Below are 24478 nucleotides of genomic sequence, written 5' to 3'. Positions count from 1 at the left end.
AGGCGCCTTGATCACTGTCAGTGTGTCCTTACAGAATATGCAGATTTCATAGAAAAGAAAACTTACAACAGAAATTGCTGTCAACCCACTGTAGCCATCCTGTTTAATAATTTTATATTTTTTTTTTACTAATCCACTTTATGCCGTGGTACGATTCTGTTCTTGCAGGTACCCCACCCTTAATTCCCCTGCGGAAATACATATTTTTCCTATCTAGAGGGTCCCTACATTATGTGCAGAACTTTCTCATATTAAATCCACATTAATAATCTCTAATACGTATCAATAAAAATTTGCACTCCGGAGGACCTCAAAATTGAACAGAAGATTTCTTGAAAAATCATTCAGGTTAAATACATTTTGTCATCACCACATTTTAAACTGTCTTCCTGAGAAGTGGGAGCCACTGTACCATCAAATGCTATGAGCAAGAATCCTTAGCATACTCTCCCTATTTCAAGTCTATAGGTTTCTCATTTAAAGCTGTGCAGTCAAAAGACATCTGACACTGAGCAAGTGGTATCCAGCATTAACTGCAAATTCTGCAAACAGTGCATGCTGTAATACAACTCCGCATTTAACACCTATGTAATATTTCACGTATATCATACGCACTTTTTCTTCCCTGAATCTCTTACTCCAAATCTGAAAACTAAGAACATACTCGGTATTACAAAGCTTCACTTCTAAAAGTCAAATAGAAAGAAAGGTACAGGCTTTGTGCAGTCATGAATACATAAGGAGAATGAGCAAAAAATAATTATATGATGTTTAGAAATATTTGAAAAAAATTTCCCACACATCCATTACATGTACCCTAGGTAAAAATAACTCAGTCTAAAAGTTCAACATTCTTTTCTGTTTGAAATGGAGTTTTCAATCTATTTTTAATTATTTGATGAGTTATTTCTTCATTTTTGATGCATAATTTCAGTCATAGTAAAACAAACAAAACCCCCCAAAAGGTTAAATGCAATTGCAGAAATACGTTCAGATGCCCATGACACTTGGAAAAAGTAATTATGTTAGAAAATTAATATATTCTCTGACCCATGTCAGAGAGTTCTGCATACAGAAGTCAGACTCTGGAGACTTGCAGGCACATACACACTTCACTCATCTGGCATCTTCAAGTTGCAGACTCTTGCTCTCCAATGGTCATAAAAGTTGTACAAACTCATAGTAAGAACATGATCGGTATGGTCACTTTTGTCAAGGGGCACCTTCTACCAGCTGCTCAGCTCTCCAAAGTGAGGATTTTTGGATACCTTTTGCCTTTAAGCCTTTTGTTCTTACACAGAAAAAACAGAAATAAAGACATTTCTGCTGCACATTTCTTTACAGCCCATGCATTTCTTTCCTTTTGTGTAAGATGAATTTTACAGAGCACCTACTCACTGTGCAAAGTGTTTAGAACTGATTTTCACAGTGACATGCTCTGGTGGTTTTATATCCACAATTTTACATGCATGATGAATAACTGCTATTCAGACATATTATTTTCAGGTGCAGAAGTGAAGGCAAATGTTTCATAACGTGGTTTTTGGTGGCCCCAACATTATACCAAATGAAACTGACTTTATGAGGACACCTGGTAAAAGTTCCCTGTTGCTTTGTGCATAAAACAGAATGTGTCCTTTACCCTGAAACCGCCACCCTTCCTCCAGTTTTTCCAAAACAAGTTTGTTTACATCAAACAAGTACTAAAGTTGGGCAGGACCTCTCATGAGGTTTAAGTTTTTCCAAACTTGATTCTCTGTCACTCACAAGTAAACACTGTTCATACAGACTAATAATTACCTTGAAGGTGCTTTTAGTCTATCTCTGACAGGCTCAGTTTGTTACAATTTTAGACAAGTTTTATTACTAGGCAGCTGCATGAGGTTAAAAAAAAAAAAAAAACCTTTTGGATTACCATAAAAGACAAGACCCTACAAATCGCTGGAACAGACAGAAAAACAATCCATATGCCATATAAAAATACCCCTAGCATACAATAGACTTAGTGGTTCTTATAGAACTAATTTTACAGCCAAAGCAGCTCCTACATATAGTACTCAATAACCAGAAATGGTTAGGCCCATTACATGATGCAAAGATAACAATAATGTAAAACAGCCAAAGCCCATCTGGGAAAAAAAACAAAAAAAAAAAACAAAAAAAAAAAACAAAAAACCAATCAAAAACCAAAAAACCCCACAACACACCTTTTTAACTTTAGATAGAACAGTAAGTCAAAAGATTACCCTAGAAAATGTGGGAGACTCAGTATCTACAGACAGAAGCTGAAGTAGTACACAAACTTGTGTTTCATATCCAAACACCTTCCTGAAAGCCAGAAAGAAGACCTCAACCTATCTTCAGATAAGATTTATCAACTGAAATATCAACTGGGGCTTGAATCTAGCTAGAAGAAATATGCTTGATGCCTCAGGAATTTCTTAAGTTACCTCATTTGAAAGTATCTAGTATATCACTGAAGCACTCAGCATGCAGTGAGATCAGTTCTCATAGAAAACCAGCAAAAATAAGTGTCTTACTGTTTCAAGAAACAGTGAAATTCAAGATCAGGCATTTATATACCTTTTAATTATATTTTCATATTTTTATTCATATATCTTTTACCAAAAACAACAGCTGAATGCTCATGATTGTTTTCTGCTGAGATTTGCACTTACATATTCTTCTTACATCTCTCCCTAATAAAATGGTTGAAACCATTAGAAGCACCCACTACAAGGTAAATGTTTATTGAAATACTCATCTCTTCTATAATCCGTAAGCCTTCTATGTTGCACTTAGATCAGTTTAGACAAAATAAGGGTCCCGAATTTGTTCCATGACGCAATCTATTTCTAGCTCAAGCCCTCTTGTCCTCAGGAGTCAGATGGTGAACGTAGAAGTGTCCTAAAAGCTGAAAGTGTTTTGTGGCTAGGGTCCTTCTGAAGTACAGAGCCTGAATCACTCTATCTCTGATGGGGAAGGACTTGCAGCAATGCCCCCAAACACACATGCACAGCCAGGTCATCACCTTATGGACTACAAGCAGAGTCTTAAAGCATGGATCCCAATTTGGCAAGGTTGTGAACAGTTTCACAGCTTGAAAATTCCTTGAAATCTACCAGAGTAGGTAGGCAGAGTTACAGACCCTCAAAAATCTCTCTGTGTCCTCCATGATACTTTCTTCCTTAAATTAGACCAGCTTTCAATACTCCTAGCCAGAAATTTGGAAGGAGGAAAAATTAGTAGGATCACAGAAGGAACAGAAAAAGCTTTGCACTGTAACTTCTCTGCTGAACAATGGAAAATTTACTTTTCCTTCATAGATCACAGATTGTAGTTCACTGTAACCTCCTTCAGAGTGAAATCAAGTTTTCAGGAAGTTAGTCTGCTGCAGATACTAAGTTGCAATTCTTTTTCTTTCTATTTTCTTTTTCTTCTTTTAATAAATAACCATTTAAAGTTTTTTTTAAAAAAGCCTTTATTTTAAAAAACCTAATTACTCAGGCAGTATACTGAACACAGCTGCAGCAATCTAGATCATAAAAGACAGTACAAGTCAGCTAAGAAGCCCCAGCACATAGACCAAAATGCAAAACAAATTTTTTCTCTTCTTTATCATGAAAAGGACAGTAAGTGAATCTGTTTCTATAAATGACATCTGACATGGCAGTTCAACAATTAAACATCTTTGACTGCAGCAACTCAGGCAGAGTAAGACCAAAGAAATACTGTTTAGGTTTTATCTCATTAAACTAAAGTACCATAAAACTGGGAATAGGTATTTGCAGTCCAGACTTGAGGACTCTGACATCCTCTTATGTCACATAATGCCACTTGTACCTCCAGGAGATATATTATCATTTTCACAGAATAACAGAATTGTCTAGGTTGGAAAAGACCTTGAAGATCATCCAGTCCAACCATCAACCCAACATTAACAGTTCCCAACTACACCATATCCCTCAGTGCTAAGTCCACCCGACTCTTAAACACCTCCAGGGATGGGGACTCCACCACCTCCCTGGGCAGCCCATTCCAGCACCTAACAACCTGTTCTGTAAAGAAATGCTTCCTAATATCCAGTCTAAACCTTCCCTGGCACAACTTGAGGCCATTCCCTCTTGTTCTATTGTTTGTTACTTGGTTAAAGAGACTCATCCCCAGCTCTCTGCAACCTCCTTTCAGGTAGTTGTAGACGGCGATGAGGTCTCCCCTCAGCCTCCTCTTCTCCAGACTAAACAACCCCAGTTCCCTCAGCCGTTCCTCGTACAACATGTGCTCCAGACCCTTCACCAGCTTCGTTGCCCTTCTTTGGACACACTCGAGTAATTCAATGTCCTTTTTGTAGTGAGGGGCCCAAAACTCAACACAGTAATCGAGGTGCGGCCTCACCAGTGCCGAGTACAGGGGCAAGATCACTTCCCTGTCCCTGCTGGCCACGCTATTTCTGATACAAGCCAGGATACCATTGGCCTTCTTGGCCACCTGGGCACACTGCTGGCTCATGTTCAGCCGGCTGTCAATCCACACCCCAGGTCTCTCTCTGACTGGCAGCTCTCCAGCCACTCCTCCCCAAGCCTGTAGCGCTGCTGGGGGTTGTTGTGGCCCAAGTGCAGCACCCGGCATTTGGTCTTATTGAAGCTCCTACAGTTGGCCTTAGCCCATCGCTCCAGCCTGTCCAGGTCTCTCTGCAGAGCCTCCCTACCCTCGAGCAGATCAACACTCCCACCCAACTTGGTGTCATCTGCAAACTTGCTGAGGGTGCACTCGATCCCCTCGTCTAGATCATCAATAAAGATGTTAAACAGGAGTGGCCCCAAAACCAAGCGCCCTGGGGGACACCACTCGTGACCAGCTGCCAACTGGATTTAACTCCGTTCACCACAACTCTTTGGGCCCGGCCATCGAGGCAGTTTTTTACCCAGCAAAGTGTGTGCCCATCCAAGCCACGAGCAGCCAGGAGAATGCTGTGGGAAACGGTGTCAAAGGCCTTACTAAAGTCAAGGTAGACAACATCCACAGCCCTTCTCTCATCCAATAAGCAGGTGGCCCTGTCGTAGAAGGAGATCAGGTTTGCCAAGCAGGACCTGCCTTTCATAAGCCCATGCTGACTAGGCCTGATCATCTGGTTGTCCCACATGTGTTGTATGATGGTACTCAGGATGAGCTGCTCCATCAGCTTCCCGGGCACTGAAGTCAAGCTGACAGGCCTGTAATTTCCCAGATGATGCTTCGACCCTTCTAATATATGGGCATCACATTGGCCAGTTTCCACTCTGTCAGGACACTCCCGGTCAGTCAGGACTGCTGATAAATGATGGAAAGTGGCTTGGTGAGCACCCCAGCCAGCTCCTTCAGCACCCTCGGGTGTATTCCATCCAGTCCCATGTTATCATGTTATTTTCCATGTTATCAAAATGTTTATTATCAATAATGTAAGAATATATAAAATCTCTTTTGCAGTCACAATGTTTGATTTCAAAGCTAACTATATGCTAATTACTTCATAGAACAGCTAGAACATCAGCAAGGTTTCTTGTTTTTGTTTGAAACAGAGTATTACTCTGTTTCACTACTACTAGAAGTAGAGCATTTGTTTCTTAAACGTTCCACTCTTCTGATTCTACCCAGTGCGAAATGCTATTCTGCCAGAAAGTAATGGCAAACAAAATATGCTTGTGCACACCAGGAAGTATCAAAAAACAAACCAAAAAAGATGTCACATTGAAGAGAAAAGGTTTAGTTAAACTTTGGTCTGACACATTTAGCCTGCACTTGACTTATCTGCACATTAAGTTACCATATACAGACACATATATTACTTGGGGTAATCTTTTTAGCAAAAACCATTGTATGAATCAAAATCCAATCGTCAGATGTTTAAATTTTCCCTTATTTCTTTTTTTAATTCAGGAAAAAAATAGGTTAGCAAAATGCTGTAGATTAACCATTTTTTTCAGACTGGACACTGAAGTAATACCTCAAAGTTTTACACAACAGGTCTGTTACTTGTGTATGGCAGCATTGTGAACTGTACTGCAAATAGTGACAGCAGAGTAACTATTCCCAGTTATGTCATAATCTGTTTATTCGAGCTTAGCTATTTGACAATAAAGGTTACATTAGCTTCAGAGAGAATATTGATTCTGTCATATTTCTCCTATAACACCTGGACAGCAGCAATTCAGGAAAATAGGGAATTCTATATTAAGATCTCAAATGAACTCAAAATTTTCCATTCAGGCTGGCTAGTGGCAGATGCTGAGAATATGAAATTTCTAAAAGTAAGGAATGCAATGCTTATTCTTAGAGTCATGTTATTAAGCAAGAATGTCAAATTTCTCTTAAAAGCCACCGTCTTGCAATTATGATTGCAGAGAAAAAGCTTGATAACACAAGGTGTGAGGTGTCCATCAAATTCAGTCCTTGTTATAATGACCCAAAGAACAGAATTATAGATGATGGTGGGAAGTGGAAGAAATAGAGCAGAAAAAAATACCATCAAAAACAACACTATTTGCATGCGTTAAATGACTGACCATGGATCCTACAAAGAGGACCATCAGAGAACCAGTGATGACTCAATGCATTCACCGTGGTTCAGGAGGGCCAAACACTACCTGCAGACACTACCTTACAGTGGGGATTCCTCACTAATGAGACTTGAAACACATTTCAGGCATGGCATGCAGTTAGGCTGAGCTCACAGCAACACTACCCCTATGCATGCTGTGACCTCCTTTCCTCACTGTAGGGGACAGCAGCAGCATTAGAGGGCTTTAACAGGGCTTCCTGTCACTGCCTATCTGTACCATGATACAGCCCTGACACAGGGTTTGGGGAAGCCAGTTCACATCCCCACCTATGTCTGACCTCTTGTATTTAGACCAAAAGGCTGGAAGTGGTTAGAAAACTGGGAGAGAGCAGTAAAGTTTTCACAACACTCATGCAATCACTGTCCCATGTGACTACAGCACCTTTAACTCTCTCACCCAGCACTACAGATATAGTGTCATCCAGGCACAGAGTCCTTGCAGTTATCAAACCAACTCCTCTTTGGGCCTTGTATGCCACCTAAACACAATCCCCTCTAGCTACATCTATCATGTGATATAGCATACTCAGATGTCTTAGTCCCTGCAAAAGGGTTCACTGCATGGGTCCCTCCATGGTTCACTGCAAAAAAGCAAGCACATCAACAGAATGCATTTCACCAACAAAATGTACTATTTTCACAAGGTTTGCCCAATTAACCATTTGCACTATGTTAGTCTTGCCTACCACTGGAGAACTCAGATGACTGAGAGTGCTACCAAGCATTTTATTTTTCTCTCAGAGATAAAGAAAGGAAGTCTTTGAAGTAAAAGGAAGTAATATACTTGAGGTAGTTAAAACTCAGAAATACTAACACAGTATTGCTGTCTGTCCGTTTCCCCCTCTTCATTTTGTTCTTGCATTGGGTACTTGACATTTACATCCTATACTGAAATCAACATTTCTAATTTCTTGCCCAGAACCATAAGGAGTAATAAGAGGGCAAAGTGTTAGCTACATTGTCTTTGTCCCCCACAAACCAATAAAGCCAGTGCAACAAGCAACTGTAGTAGTGGCAGAGCACAGAATGGAAAAGTCTCCTTTTAAGCATCTGTAAGAGGTTTTTTTAAGAAAAATGACAGTGGACAGCATGTATGGGTTTTTTTACCTGGGCTGCCACTAGACAGCAAATCTCTCTAATAAAACACTTTAAAATTAATGACATATTACCATAAGTACTTTAAACTGTTTCAGCATGACAGTGCTGTAAAATACAGCTGTAATCTCAAATATATCCAGCGAGTAAACTAAAAAGAATTTTCTTTGGATCACATGTTAGTGGATCCAGACAATTCATCTACTTGCTCCAAGAGGCAGTTTTCTTATTATTGCTACTAAAATAGTCCCATCCTTGTATATTCACATAATCCTATGACTACACAGTTGGGCAAATTTGGCTAATAAGTGAGCTAAATGAAGTACAGACTTCATGTTGATGACTGAAAAGTTTCATTCCACAGTATCAATACAATTAAGAAACATATTCTGAACAAGGAAATGCCTCCATTGCCTGCATACCATTCCTGCTGCCACAATTTAAGAAGATGGTGCTGATGGGGAAATGAAGTCACAACTCTTGTGTACTCAAAGCCTAGGAGAAGAGTTGAGAGATCTACTAATACTTCAAAGTAGACAGAGAACCATCCTCTATCTTCTTATTCAAGTTAAATCATCCCACCCTAGAACATGAAATAGCTGATGCTTGCATTCCCATCAAAAGTCACGGTCAAATTCCACTCCCCAATACAAAATCTTGCTTTTTCTCTTTTTATGAAAATAATACAAAATTCAAGGACGAAAACCTCAAAATAATAAACTTACAAAAGAACATATTAAATAGGAGCTAAGAAACGTGTGTGTTTTACAGAGATTGTTTCCAGAAGAGCCTTTGAAGGAGCCGGAAAGCGGGGGGCAGAGGCCGGCCCTGGGTGCTGTCCGTTGTGCTGAAACGAGGCACTGAGCTGTGAGCAGGTACAGAATTGGGCAGATCTACAATATCCGCCTCATTTTTCAAAAAATGAGAAGTTTCATGTCATTTCAGTAGTTTCTGAAGTGTGTACATGTGTAAACTAGAATTTTATTTCTAATATGTTTATAACAATTCACTGAAGTCAGGCACCCTTCCCTTTCCAAAGCTGATGATATGAGCTGAAAGTGTTGTCTATCCTATACAGAAAATAGCTTCACTTTCACAATAACAATGAAGTGTCTTTGAGAAAGACCTCCAAAGCTGGGAAAGTCTGCTCTGACTGATTTAAAAAAAAAAAAAAAAAAATCAGGTCAAATTCAGTGTTACTTGGTTCATTGTTATGAAGAAGAATTAAATATTACTGTAAATAATAATTTTATACAATTCGATGTGTGGACTAATTATGTACCCAAATACACAGGCTTTTGTCCTTTAAAATTTTCTTGTTTGGAGACCTAGATTCCAACAAAGCTAGATACACCTGTAGGGCTAGCATCACAAGTTTTGCAAAGCTGGCAAGCAATTTGGGTCTCTATGATGTTGTTCCTTAATTAATTGAATAGTTGCAATCAACCAGATTTCAATGCCTGAGAGTTGTCTTTAATCAGAACAAGATTTGGTGGGGTATATGTGACTATGGAAGCTGCTTTTTAAAATGCTGTCTAGATTTGAGAGTACTTCTCTAAAATGAGTCTTGGAACACAGGCTTTGCTGATGACAAACTTCTGCCTTAGATAACTTTCATTTGAACTGTATTTGCAATATGTCATCCCCCAGAAGAAAAGCATCTGCAACAGACAGAACGGTTCACAGAGCACTGTTCATAATTGAAGTGAGCGTGAAAGGCACCTAGAGTAAATAATCAGTTTTTCAGCTTCCTGAATTGTTTCCAGCTGCAGATCAGCCCCATTCAGCCACCAGGTTTATGCACACAACACATTCTGGAAACTCTCTCAATTACAGCCACTTCTTGAATCTAATTCAGGATCTAAGTAAGTCATGAAACTAAGTAAGCCACGGAATGTTATTGCTGAAGACAAGACAAACAACCACTAATTAAAAAAGATGAAATTTTTGTGTGTGTGTGGTTTTGGTTTGTTGGGGTTTTGCATTTGTTTAAAAAAAAAAATTAGCAGGAAAAATTTACAATAACTTTTTAATATGGCATTGTTTCCTCTGTAAAATCTCAGACTAACATCAGAAGGAAATCCAAATGAAATGAAATCTGAAGCCTAATATTTTAAACTCAGAACCATTTTAGAGTAGGAGAAGAAAAGCCCAAACCTTCAATTTATTGGAACTGGGAATTTCAGATATAAAAGGAATTATAAAAGCTTTCTTCATGATACTTGTAGTCAAACTTCAGCAGCATCAGAAGACATGTGCCAGCAGGCTGTAAGCATTGGCTAGAAACATAGAGAAGTCTACTGAGATATGGAATCTTAAGCTTCAAATCCTTTATCAGTGAAAAGTCCCATTTTAAAATCAATACTAGTATTTGACACGTAGTCAATACACAGCAACACAAGCTGGTGAAATATGCTTTTACCATCTTCTTTTCATAAAAAGCCCGACAATCATACTATGCAGCCAGTAGCCTTTACATAATCTTATCAGGAAAAGCAGCTTGTAAAGAACTGGTATTATCCTAAAGCATGCTAATAAAAGCACAGCAAGCAATCTTTTATTTTCTTACTGGTACCAGAGTAATGTTTTTTATTCACAGGAATATGAAAAAGGAACAAGGATCCAAAATTATTAGAACAAATCTAGCCTGTATTTTAGGTAACACTTCCCCCTTTTCTCACTGTCATGAAATCTCCTGTCATAAGAATCACATGGCATACCAAAATAATAACAGTTCCCAAACAGGAGTCAGAAGACTTACTGATAAAGAACTTAACTTTCTAAAGCATCTTAAAGAAAACTAATCACTTAGAGCTATACTTTGGAAGCACTTCAACCATTAAACACAACAGCAATCTATCACCACAAAATTGCAGAAAAGCTTCACCAGGAAGCAGTAAGTCCTATAACTGCAAATACCGGTGGATTTCCATGCAAACACAGCATAGAAGTCCAAACCATGGTCATGTCAAGAAAAGAAGAAAAATCTCCCATGTCTTTTGAGAAATACCATACAATATTGACAACATACAGGATTAGAGATTTTGTCATATGTTGTATGCAACATCGTGTCGAATATGAGCTTATCATTAAGACAAACTATGAAGGAAAAGCAATATATGTCAAAGTACATCAGCAATCTGATTCATATGCTAGAGCTCCTCCTCCCCATTCTCTCAGCCCCACATCTCTTGTCGAATAAAAAATTATACCTCAAAAAAAGACTGCAATTACATGACTCTGTTTGGGCAGCTATACTCATAAACAAACATTCTTACACTTCCTGCAAAAAAAAATTCCACCTGTATGTTAGGTAATAAATGACCATATCTATTTATCTGCTAAATTATACCTAAGAAACTTTAAGAAAAGAATTTAAGATAATGAGCAACAAATCCACAAACATCTGCTATCTGGCTGAAGAATTATTTCATCAATTTCCTGGAATTCTAAGTTTTTCATTCTTTGCATCACATGCCTCAAGCCATCCAAAGAGATATGTGTTATTTTATTAGCACTGGTATAAGTGACATTTTCATATATCAGGAGTTACTTTAATTTCACCTTTTGAGAAAGTGATTCAAGCCACTAACAAATTTAACTACACTAAATATTGTGCCTTCCCATCTAAAAAAAAATGCAATACATTGCTTGACCTAAGGTTGTAAGGCAATAAAACATACAGACATGTAAAACCTTAACCTTTTCTCTTCATTACAGACAAGTAATCAAATTTCAAGTATCAAATATCTCTGTATTTACTTAACTGCCATGAAAATAATTTAATAGAAATGTATAAGCACTACTTTCTTTGTAACACACAAGAAAGTATATGCCTTTAAAAGCATTTCATCTATTATTACATCTATTCAAAGTTAAGCAAGCAACAAGTGAGATAACACAGATATAGGTAAAATTCTTTCCCATCAATAACATTCAGCAACTGCCTCCTCCCTTAAAAAGCATGTCAATGTCTCCTAAACTATTTACAAGCTTTAAGGTAAATGTTAGCAGTAACTCTAGTCTGGCATTTAAAATAAATGTTAGCAGCTACTCTAATGTGGCATTTGAAATAACCATTAAGTTTCAATCTCAATTCTGACTAGAAGAGAAGATCTACTTACAAAAAAATGCATGTTCTTCACAGCAAATGGGCATACATAATTTCAAGCAACACATTAAAATTATTTTTAAAGGTACAAACTGTACAGCAAAACCACCAAGTTCAAGTTTAATCCATCATTCTCTTTTCATAAATGTCAAAGTATTTCCCTGATAACATTTAAAGCCTCAAAAGTTGCAGATGTCTTGCTGCCTTTGAGATGGCAGAACATGAAAACACTGGTGATGAACAGACAGAGGTCCAATGTTTCTTTCACAGCACTGAACTGTGCAGTATGCAGAACTAAATTTCATGCCAAAGTACAATAAACATTGGGGTGAGGATCTGATGGGGAAAGAGAAAGACATTTAAGCAGGTAGATTCAAAAATGTAGCAGCACTTATTTTGTATACGTTGGACAAAAATAAAATTCCTCCTTGCATCTTATTACATTCTATGCAGTTCTGTGAAGGAAACAAATATCCATCATCACCTCTGCCAGCGCAACAAGATATATTAAGGCTTTAGAAGAGTAGTAGGCATAAGTAGAAAACAATTTACCAGTAAGTTATGAGCAAAGCATCAAAACTAAAACTAAAGCAACAATAACATAGCTAATTCATTACTTGTTAATAGTAACTAGAGAATATCACATTTTTAACATCTTCAGGATATTTGGTTTGGTTTTGGGTCAACGGGCATAAGACTCATCACTATAACAAGCAAATCACACTACCATATGAATGTGTCCAAAAGCCATATTACAGTTCTGAGGGCCTTTTTATTCTTTACTTTTAATGAAAATTCTTGCAAGGTAACCAAATCAAGATTGACTCCTATCTGTCACTGTCTTCTTTACTAAGATATCTTGTACTCTGAAATGATTACACTCAGATAAACAGACTTAATTTTTCCTTCTAATGGACAAGAGCTCGCTATGCTAATCCTTTTAAAAACAGCATGTAAATTTTCCAGTACCACATTTTGAAAAATAATGGTTAAGCTGAAAAGGTATAGTGTCTATAAATTTAGTTTGGTAGCAAGAAGTGTCTTCTCTGCCATTCCATGACTTTCATTGTTGGTTTTTATAAACTTGCTCCTAACCAATCTGAGCATACAACATTCAAGATTGTTATTCCACGGTAGTCATGGCAGTTTATTCTGTGGCCCTTGTGAACTCTAGGTTAGAGTTAGTATTTTTGATAAGCTTCACTCAGTTGCCCTGTTCAATTTTCTGTACTGTATGAAAATTTCTTTCTGTACTTAACACATTTTAGAATAATAATCTATGCCCTATACACAAGACAATGTAAACAGAGACTACTTTACGAATTTCACACTGTATGTTTACAAATAAATAATAAAATTACCAGCAGCCAGAACATGCATTTCAGCAACCGTATTCTTCAGGAATCATATACATTTCTTTAGCCTTTTTTATCACAGTAGAGAAGATCAACCGGAAGCCCAGCATAACTGTATAAATATTATCTACATATAAAATGGGGAACATATATTAATATGGCACTGGTCTCAAGGCACTGCAGTCTATGTTTTCAAAAACTTAACATATTTGGAGTCCTGATGACATAATTTGATTTTTAGGTTACTGACTTAATTGACTTTGAACAATGGTTCTATTAACAAACTATTCTGAAAACAGACACCCAAGTGTTTTTCTCTATCACATAAACACAATTACACGTTTCACTGCAAACTTATGATTTTTCTCAAATATTGAAGAAAGCTGAATTAACTATGAATATCAAAAAAGTCCACATCATGTTGTGAATGCACCCTATACTCTATACTTTGATCTTTGTTTCTGCAACAATTGTTTCCAACAGCTCTACTAAAAGAATAAGAAAGTCAGCTTCTTCACTTAAATGTTTTGGGCAAAATGAAGTAGCATTAATGACTGTTAAGCCTTCCTAAAATCAGTGCAACAAACTAGCAGAAGATTATACCTGAATTGTGGAAATGTAGTGCAGAGCTGCTGCAACAGGTTATACAACACCTAAACATTTTCATTGCTTCAGAAATGGAAGAAAACTACCTCGTCTTTACACTACACTTAGAGAAGCTCTACAGTTAAATTTGATGCAAAATCCATTGTTAGCTGCAACTTCTGATAATTACTGAGCCAAATCAACAAAAAAAAATTACAGAAATAGCCTGCACTAAAGTTTTTGATCCTGCAAAGGATGCTACATCGGAAGACCGCCTTAAAAAGCTCCCTCTAGCCATTGTGTCATACCTCAATTCCTAATATTGGTCAGATATCCATTAAGGGCACTTGTGGCTCATAATTAATATTGCACTTCATAGCATTCTAAAAATAGACCAATACTTGGCAATCATCTGTAAGTGTGCATAGACGCATATTAAAATTTTCAGATAAAGCATGTCTCTGAGCATCTGTAATTGCAGAAAAGCATTATGGAATGAGTTGCATCATGAGTCATATGCAACTGAGGTTCTTAAGTGAGCCAGATTTACATCATTCAGTGTGAACTTGGAAATAGTTTGTTGCCGTGAGCTCTGCAATTAGACAGAACTCTTCTTCATAAATTTTAATGCTGTTGTAAGGACATCATATAAAATTCTCTAGCAATAACAGAATTCAGCATATAATCCTAACAATTTTTCTCCTAGCAATTGGAAGATCTTTCAGACATTTCATTTTTTCATGTCTTCCTGAACCAGCTTGGTGCTCTCACTGCTCTAGGAAGCCCATTTAAGTACCGTGTTTAGCTTCACCTCAAAATGCCTGTTAATGGAAAGGCAGAGGAAACAGGTACTCACAGAAACAGTATTAGCGGATACCATGAACTCAAAAGAGCCTCACCAACACAGACAGAAACAACTGAGTACAAGCAAGGAAGTTTTCTTTGTGAGGACCATGCTGTGTAGGAGTTGCAGAGATACAAGACCATCTACATAAGTCCGAGCAATCTGTCTGGACAATAAAAAGGCTGGTTCACTTCTCCCAAATCACATCTACAAAACAAACTTGAACATCATCATAATTTAAATAAACTGTAGATATTATGTGAAAAACACCAGTCTTCACCAGTTGATCTACAATCTCTAGCAACAGCACTAGGGAGTTTTTATGCTGTATAAATCACAGCCATAAGCCTTAAGGGGTGAGCAGATATTCTAGCAGGATGATTAGGCTCCGCCCAGCAGAGAGCAGTTAAGCAAATACATTTGAATGAGCAGCATGTACTTTACATTTGGTGGGAGTTTTGTGGAGTCGGTTGTTTTGGTTTTTTAATATTTTTTTTAGAAGACAACTTTCAGGAACTTCATTATTCCAGCCATTTTGTTCTTTTACGATATATGACTTCCACAACTTTCAAGAAAATACTTTGTTTTCTGAGATACTGGAGTCTTGCTGAAATGATGCAACCCAGCCCTCACACGAAAAACCCTAGAAAAGCACGAGACAATTTTTATGATTCAGAAGCTCCACGCTTCCCCCACCCCCCTAAATTAACTAATCACACTTATCTGACCCCTGCGTGAATGCTGCATGTATTCTCTAGTTAACTCTAATGATCAAATTGAAGCAAGAATGGCAGAGAGCAATTTTAAGCTGGATAACTTTACATACTTCTGTTTTTCACATCTTCAGTCCTAATACAGTTTCCACCTGAACCTTCATCTTTAACCAATCAATGGAAGAATAAAAACAAACCACAGCAAAAGTTTTCCATTTCAAAACACAGATCTCTAGACATTATGAACTCTGACAACAGTGCTACCAGTAGGCAACTGGAGACTACTTCCAGGGAAGGACACTGCTTATACATAGGTGCTCAAACAAAAACCAGAATAATCACATTCAGTGAACTTGTAAAAGCTAAATATTGAGCAAAAAAGGTATCTTAAAAAAAAAAAAAAAAAAAAAAAGCCTGCAAGCTTACCACTATTTTTCCACAATCACACAGACACGTTATGAGTATCAATCATCTGTTGAACTTAACAATTTCCTGAAAACTACGTCACAAGAGCCACAAAAAGAAAGTTAAAACACTACTTCTTTCAGGGAGGAAGTTTGTCACACAATCTCTTAGATAAAAGACATCATGTTTGTTTTCCCAATAGTTCCTTTTTTCCATATAGCAGGATGGAACAGAAAAACACAGAGACAAGAAACATGTCTGTAAAAAGCAGATGTCTGTTATGTACATTTACTGCTACATCTATAAACCAACTACTTATGCTTTGTCATGGAAAATTATGTCTTTCTTTTTTTCAGTCTTGCACAATACATGTTTAACCTATACATAGCAAAAGAGATTCCTACAGGTAAAAATACTATTAAAACTGCAGATTTTCTGTACTTTTTGTTCTAACTATTAATATAATATAAACCTACAGTTTCTTCTTAACTGGAAAACAAGAGGATACGATATTTACTGATGGAACAACACTTTTGTATGTTTATGAATCAAAGAAAATCAGTCAAAGGATAAAGAACTAAACACCAATGCCTTTTAAATAATAAAGAATAAGTTACAGAGCTCATGCCTACATTTGCTATGAGTAACACACACAGAAAGACTTTAGCATGGTATTTTTGTTGTTTTTAAATGGAGATAGGAATCTTATTAACACTACTTTTACATCCAACCTATTATAAAAAAACCCTGCTACTTGACAGCTTATGAGGAACAATGACTGTCAGTATTAGCACACCCCATGCATTTAAATACAAATATTAAAACCCCCTAATGCAGTTTGCAACTTCCTTCATAATTTTTTTTTTCCAAATACGCTCCTTTCTTCTGTAATGCTGAGATGTTATCACAGGAGCTTGCTTCAGTGTGCTAAAGCATGCTGCACCCATGTGTACTGTGCAACGCTACAGCACACCGCATCCTGCTGATCAGCCAAACCCACTGGCTACCGAAGGCAGACTCATCCTACCGGAGCACATTGAAACCTTCCTCTTACCTCGACTTCCTTGCTCTTCTCTTTGTTTCTGCCCATTGAACTTCTCCCATTGCTGGCAGTCTCCCGCGCTGGAACTACAGAAATCTGTTGGAGGGGCATTTTTACAGTGCTGCAGGTTGCCAATACCTGTTTGGATGCCTTATATCTTCACTCCCCCCGAGTAGCCCACCTGTATAATTGTTCATATCCTTGCTTTGCCAAGCTCAGCTCTAAATAAAAAGGGGAAAATATTATTTGAGAAACCATGTACCATATGCCAGGGTCTTCCATTAAAAAAAAAAAAAAAAAAGTGAAGCAGAGCAAATTGCAAACACAAGCAAGAAACGGCAAACAAAGAAGTAAGGCACAATAATCCAGAGAGTTTCACATGCTTAGAGTGATGAGTTGCTGCAAGTCATAACTCCTTTGCTGTGTCGCTGGAGCACCCCCTTGCCCCCCTGCCCCCCAAGAGCATTGTGGGAGACAATTCAATTTCTGTGTTACCTAATAACTGTCATGGAAACCAAGGAAACCCGGGTCTCGCAGGCCCTTATTAACAATCGCTTCCCTCTAATGGCACAGGCTCCCACATTTGCAGCGGCTGCCACTTCTGCTTTTGTTTCCCATCTGATTCCACAGGAGTCCACTAAGCACCCGGAGACACCGCCTCGTGCTGACTAGGTAAAGCAGCATAAGGCTGAAAAGCTTAGTGTTCTATTTTGGAGCCAAAATCTCCTCCTTTAAAAGCACGGATAGCTTGCTGTGTCCTTCATGCGTCTACAATAATCTGCTTAGGTCAAAGGATCTGCCTTGAAGTGAAGAGCAGCGGTGAGCGAATGAGGTGTAAAAAGGAAGACAAGACTGGGAGGGATTGCAAATGTGCCTTTCTGAGGTTGATAGTAAAAAGTTAACCCTTTGCTGTGCTCGTCTTTTCCCAAGACATCACCAGAAGCAAGCTCAGCAGGACAAGCCAAAGGCACACACACACGTGTCTTTACAGTAGTCACACGCACTCTCTCATTTACACGAGCTTCTCCCACCTAACAGCTTCTGTTCTCTCAGTTACAAGAAGCAAAATACCCAGGAAAACTGTTTCACCATCTCCCCTCCCCCTAAAATGCAAAACAATAGAAGAATGTCCCAGGTGCTGTACTACAAAAATGGTTATGAAGAAAGGAAACTCTTAACACTTATACTCCTTTAAAAATTTTATTATTCTTGATAAATATTAAGAATGCAAGCAAAACTGATTTTGATTAAAAATAGTAAAGAAATCATTAAATCATAAGCCAAATTGTTAGCATTGTATAAATAATACAGGAATGAAAGCAGAAAAAAACCCCAAAAGCAGAGCAAACACTAACAGTGTTTTAGTATGTTGACACTTAAAAAAAAAAAAAATACCCAGGCCTTGAAATAAATCAACTTTATTTCTAGCTGTATACAGTTGCAGTTGGAATTCTAACAAGAAATAATGGCATTATATACAGCCTGGATTTTCTTACAAAGCCATGTGGGGAGGATTTAAAATATGTTGATTCACTACTCCACTACTTACTGTTCTTCAGTCTGAGTTAACAGAGCTTACAAGAGACTAGCCAGAGATAAATTGGGATCTGGTTCACGCTGCCATTCCAGTTTTACGTCACTCGTTTAAACTAAGGTATATCGACACACTAATACAAGGGTTTATCAAATGCATTAAGAATCGTAATCTGTACTAGGACTTTACAGCTGCTGCAAGACAAATGTGTGCACATTTTTATATCTATATATTTATTACCTATATTTCCATATATATACATATATATCCATAGTCATGAAATAGATTTACAAAGAATAAAATGAAGTCTACTGCTATTTACACAGTTCATTTATGCATTTTTAGTTATATTTTACATGCTTATTCCATCTTTAATATTTCCAAATTAGTTTGTATATTTTAAAAGCTTCCAATGTACACAGGGAGATTTTTCTGAATTTTGAACATAAATCAGGAAAAAAAGACAAGCTCCCACTTACCAAAACAGCTGTAATACAAAAGTTTATTCTAGCAGTATTCAAAGACAAGAAACGTCATATACCAGACTGGCAAAGTTTAACTGTTAATCTTAAACAATACTATAATGTATAAGGAAATTCCTTATTAGTTTAACAGAAAGTTTTAAAGGTACAAACTCATTTCCGTCCACAGAGGAACAACCAGACTAAGAATCCCTAAACCTGGCTCTGCTTTGTCATGATAATCACTTACCTCTTCGATAAAAGCACTGATAGAAAACTAGTGGTTTTGAGATATTAAAATGGAGCATTCCTGTCGTGTGTGTTTCCACGTTCAGTTAAATTTTAAAAAGTCAACCTGCCTTTTGATACTGTGCCAATAATTCTGCATTTTAAATAATCTGAACTTGAGATTCAAATCAGAGATCTCTAGGTTAACCAGTAATCTCTTTAATCTCCTCCATGTCTGTTTGAGTTAGCCAGAATAAGGACCTTAAAGAGTGAGATATGCTTAGTTCTTTTTAAAATTATGAAGTCTTGTGACCCTTTTTTCCACCACAGTGAACCTATGCTATTAAAAAGCATGTAACAAAAAAACCCCTAGTCCAAATCAAGGGGTATACTTTACCATCAAGTAAATCCATGCTTGCATTCTGCTTCACTGTTTCACTAATTACATTTCTTCACCAGGTGGAGACTGCATATTAACATGCAATTGCCCTCACTGTACATATGCTGAACATGGTTCTTCCCAGTCCAAGTGCTAAATCAAGTCACAAAACAATCAAGCCTCATATCGCTACACATAGAAATATGGAGAGCATCACGCTCTCCACAAAGATAAGGGACCTATCCAAAAGCAGAGCATAAAAGTCAGTGGCAGAGGTGGGATTAGGATTGTTTTTGTGTCCCACACTTGAGTTTAGTGTTCCCTCAGCTTTTTTAACTTTACTATATAAAATTATAAAGCATAAAGCTTTTGCATAGGTGTTAATACATCTATGATCTCAGAAACAACAGTACAACATCAGAGCACACCTTGCAGAAACAACAAAACTACTGATTTCAATTTACAATGTGTTTTAACTCCCAGAGTCCCAAAGTACTTCAAAGTTGTAAATAAAGTGATTTTATATACATATATATACACATACACACACACCTTTGTTAAAAATATGGTAACTTCCATCCATTCCCCATGGAGATCAGCCTGTGACATTCTACTTAAACAACGCTAATTTGGGAAAACATACCACCCAAAAAGTCATCATTTGGTGCCATGCTTCACCAGAAGGACAGCGTGACAGCTGCTTGGTGAAGTATGGAGCTGCTGTGCAAAGCAGCTAGATGAGGTTTCAGCCTCGAGGGGATGACAGTAACAGAAGAGAATTGCTGACCTGGAGCGGATGAAAATGATGTGTCAGAGAAGAGAGATATGTGTTGGGTGGGCCATCAGTAACTGATTTAAGTTACAGAAATATAATGTGCAGTTCTTGAAGCAAGTAACTACAGAAGAGAGATGTACTCCCCTTTTTGCTTACAGTTTGAAACCCTACTAATCCCAGTTCAGAAAAGTCAAGGGATCCAAGCTAATTTTTAGTAATTGGTACACACTTTATGAACAGTACCAGTCAGGTGACCATGAAGGAAATCAAGACAAAAGGAACCATTTTCCTGGTGTTTCACAATGCAGATCTGCTCCCTAGCTGTGGACTACAATGTGTGTTTCTGCTCTAGCCTGCAACACATGCAACCTCTTCATCTATTCCCTCCACCCCTGGCTCTGAGGGTACTATGTCCTCTCTCACACTCAGGACACGTACATTTGCTTTGAAAACCATCCCTGGAAGCATTTCCATAAGAATAAGACAATTAAAAGGGATCAGAATTCTAACCCTACATACACACACAACATTTTTGTTTTAATTTAATGAGGAGCACATTATCTTCTCACCATAGCTGTTTACAAAAGCCTACTGCATTGAAGAAGAGAATCTGATCAACTAATGGTTAATGGTCTGACCGTGGCGATGTAAGCGTTGAGAGAATGAAAAACAGCAAAACAACCCCTTTTGTAACACAGTTACAAGGAAACACTGTACTAGCGTATTGCCAGTTTACTGGCAGCCTATATATAATCACTCTGCCTTGATGCCGTCACCTACTGAATCCCAAATTTTTGCAAGATTCTTGAATTAAAGAAAGCATAATAATAAGCTTCCCTGCATAAATAGCACTTTCTTTTATCAGGAACAGGTAATTCTAATTCTTTTTTACTCAGCATAAAATCCTCTTTAAATAAGATGTACTGTAGCCATTATATGATCTTTAAATCAAAAGCTATATTGAATTTCAAAATAAAAGTGGACATAAAACACTTAGAAGTTGGTAGTTTGGAGTCCACATTATTTGTCAGAAAGATACATTGGCTATGAATGCACAATGTACAAAAAGGTACAGACCGATAGCCTATAGTCCTGAGATCTAGGAATAAGTTTCACTGTCCTCAAAAATAATACAGAAAAGTTACATACACTGTATGTATTACGTTCCCTTTACTATCTAACTGGGGAGATTTTACACCCTCATAAATGTTTTCAGACCTATTAACATGTTTTCTATATACTACAAACATCTTACCTTGCCTCTACTCTACACCTTCAGTGTCCTAGTCACTTTAATATATTATCTTCAGCATTTATTACCTTCATTTCCTTAATAAGAAATTGATGAAAGGAAGTATTACTCTACCACCTCATCTGTTCTCATCACAATTTTATTTGAGAAGACAACAAAACAACGTGGTTTTATGAAGAGTTTGAACCCAATAATATTCCATTACTTCATTCAAACGCACTGCAGTCCTGGATATATCCCTGTATAAAGTACAAAGTCATCTGTAACCCAAAATTACTGCAAAGGATCCACTCCATTTCCCACTGATATTAACAAGTACATCAAAGCAATTGAGCCTCTCACCTCTGATCTGCACTGATGACAAAATTACCGAAGGGTAAAGCATGTAACAACTGCAAACAACAACAACAATAATAATAATAGTAAGGGGTATGGTCAGGAGGCAGATTTCAAAAGAATTTATGAGTAAGTTCTGTAGAAAAGAATCCTGATTACAATTTTAAATGAAAGTTTTTTGTCAGGCTATCAAAACTGTATCAGCACATACCAGCACGTATTCAGAGGCCTTTATTCATTTACACATACAGGCACACAAATATATATATATAAAAACTTCTAATAACACCCTTTAAATGCAATTTTTCCCTTTTCTGCAGATATTTCAGATTAAAGCAATCTCCACACAGACAATCAGTATAAAATTTAGTATATTATACTAAGAAGTAAAAGTTGGACAGGAACCCACTTTCACTCACAAAGTACTAATGTGGTTTTCTTTCCCTTAAAGTAGCAGTTACTCTCTTACATACAGTTTTGAGAGGAAAAAAAAAGAAAACACAGATCTCACTGATATTAGCAAATTTAATGGAAGCTACCTGTTGTGACTTTCAGCCTGTCTTATATTCTTAAGTACATCTTAGGTACAGAGAAGCAAGTCTGATCACTACAGCAGCTGTGGAAGTGGATACCAGTACTAGACAATGATCAAGTCGGATGAAGTACAGTCACTTCAACTAGCAGAAGCTTCTAACACCTCAATTAAAAATGCAGCTAGCAGTTGTCTAATGCAGACCAAACACGACTGATGTAAACCAATCCCTTGGGCTTCACAGCATCCTTGAACTACATGACACTAGAACCAAATGAAATTTTTAGATAAATGAAAAATTCCTTCAGATCTTCTCCCATCCCTCACAGTTTAAAAAAAAAAAAAAAGTTTAAACCTACTGCAGTACAAAGTTAGTCATGGAATTACAGCAAATATGAAAGATATCTTTAGCCAAATACAAATATTTCAAAGCAGCATGGACCAGTTTCCAGATATCTTTTCCTCTGAATAGGAAAACATGTTGCGCTCTGCTATCTGGGCCAGTATGTCTTAAATACTGTTCTGGACTGTGGGCTGCCTCCAAATGGAGAAGCCCGAGGAACAAAAGAGTTTTAGGCAGAAGTCTTGTGCAAGTAAGTCCTCATCAAAAGCAAAATTTAGAAGTTGTTTAAAAAAGGTGAATAGAATTTGCCTTCTTCACAAATTAAAACAAATGGATGTGAGATGTCATATTAGAAGTCACTTTTTAAATGCTATATGGAATTTATATAGACTTGAATGTAGCCATCATGTTATTAGATCCTCAGGGGGATTTTGGCAGGTTTCCCCATTGCCCACTTTTAGCTTCATAATTGACTGGAGTGTTGAGAAATACCACATAATGTAATAAGAATATAGGTGTATTAAAGGTATTAAAGAAGTAATCAACTAAAAATTTCAAGTTAATGTCTTTGTATATTTTTTTCTATATTGCCATTCACAGGACACTGCACACTATTACACATCATTTCTTCAACAGCATTACTAAGCACAGGTCTTCTCCATGGAGAGGCTAAAATAGAAGTCAGTGCAAACATGGAAGAACCTATTTGCCACTTGCATAGTTGTGCAGATATACTGCCTAAGCAGTTTTAGAACACCTAAAAACCCAGGTCATGGAAGGCTACAAGTCAAAAAGCAAGTTAAAAAGTTGAAAACTAATAGCTGAGACTGAATTAAAGTATGTCCAGTACATCAAATAAAAGTTTACCTAGCTGAAACAGATTTGATGAAAGTGAGATATGAACAGTGGTAAATTGGATAAAATGTAGCCGCTGGCTGCTAAACCAAATTACAGTAATTATCTCCTAGATAGCAGAATTAAAAACAACTTCTGGTTTCCACTGTTAAACACAAAAACCTTCATGGATACTTTCAATACAGTGTTTGCACTGTTTATCTAAATTAAACCAAGCGTACTCTTCACTTATCATGCTACAGTGTCCCCGTGAAATAAGGTACAAAGAAAGACTTGCAAAGTTCTACAAACTGCCAGTAGCTTGAACAGCCCGTTTGTCTCACAAATTAGAGTGATAATTTGGAATTTTTGTTTAAATGTAGCTACTTCTTATAAAAACAAACAGAAAGTCAATGACAAACTTTTACATAGAATGGGCACACTATGTATTTAACCAATTTACACTACAAAAGAAATAAAATTATGCAGTTAAAGCATCCACTCAAGAAACTGCTATTTATAATGCAGTGACACTTAGCCACTCACTACACAAGACGGGGATTGTACCATGTTTATTCAATTTTGCAGTACCTACCTTATGTCTATGCCCACAAGTGCTAAGAGGTCCTATCACCTCCCCAGTTCAGGTAGTTCTACCTTCATGATGCACACCAACCTCTCAACCATCACTGCTTACAAACACTGCTGACCTTCAGCAATATAAAGGTGGTATCATTTCATAAAATTACACTGTCTGAAATGATGTTGCTGGTTTTGTACCGGTGGAAGTAATCTGCATGCCATGCTGTCTAGCTGTACATGTCCACCAGCATAAAAACACAAAATTAAAATGCTGTTATCCATGTTCTACTTCAAAGCACAAATACAAGTCCAGTTGTTCAGGAAACAGCTATTGAGTTATTTGGTTATGTTTACTACAGAAAAAAATTACTTACTAAAGTTAAAGGGTAGAGGGTAAATAAATACATTGCCACCTAAAGTTTTATTTCCCTTTATTTTTCCCATTATTATTTCCTACTTCTTAATGACATCCAT

General features: G+C 37.2%; 1 protein-coding gene across 5 annotated transcripts in view; it reads right to left on the bottom strand.

Annotated features, from left to right (window-relative positions):
• The window catches only part of MARCHF1 (membrane associated ring-CH-type finger 1), a 250242-nt gene that overhangs the window by 127666 nt on the left and 98098 nt on the right, over positions 1-24478 (bottom strand). For 3 of the 5 annotated variants that reach the window (XM_074822903.1, XM_074822906.1, XM_074822907.1), the window contains exon 1: positions 16761-17173. The exons of 1 other annotated variant lie outside the window; for it this stretch is intronic. Coding sequence is in view for 2 of the 4 variants with exons in the window: in XM_074822907.1 (XP_074679008.1) it covers positions 16761-16859 (99 nt within the window). In the remaining 2 variants the exon portion in view is untranslated. Of the gene's footprint in view, positions 1-16760; positions 17174-17243; positions 17387-24478 lie in introns of those variants that run through there. One more of the 5 variants, XM_074822905.1, reaches the window with a different exon arrangement.

Source organism: Strix aluco, chromosome 4 (assembly GCF_031877795.1).
Source record: "Strix aluco isolate bStrAlu1 chromosome 4, bStrAlu1.hap1, whole genome shotgun sequence".
NCBI lineage: Eukaryota > Metazoa > Chordata > Aves > Strigiformes > Strigidae > Strix > Strix aluco.
Note: the sequence above shows the minus strand (reverse complement) of the source record. Positions and strands in the feature narration are given on the sequence as shown.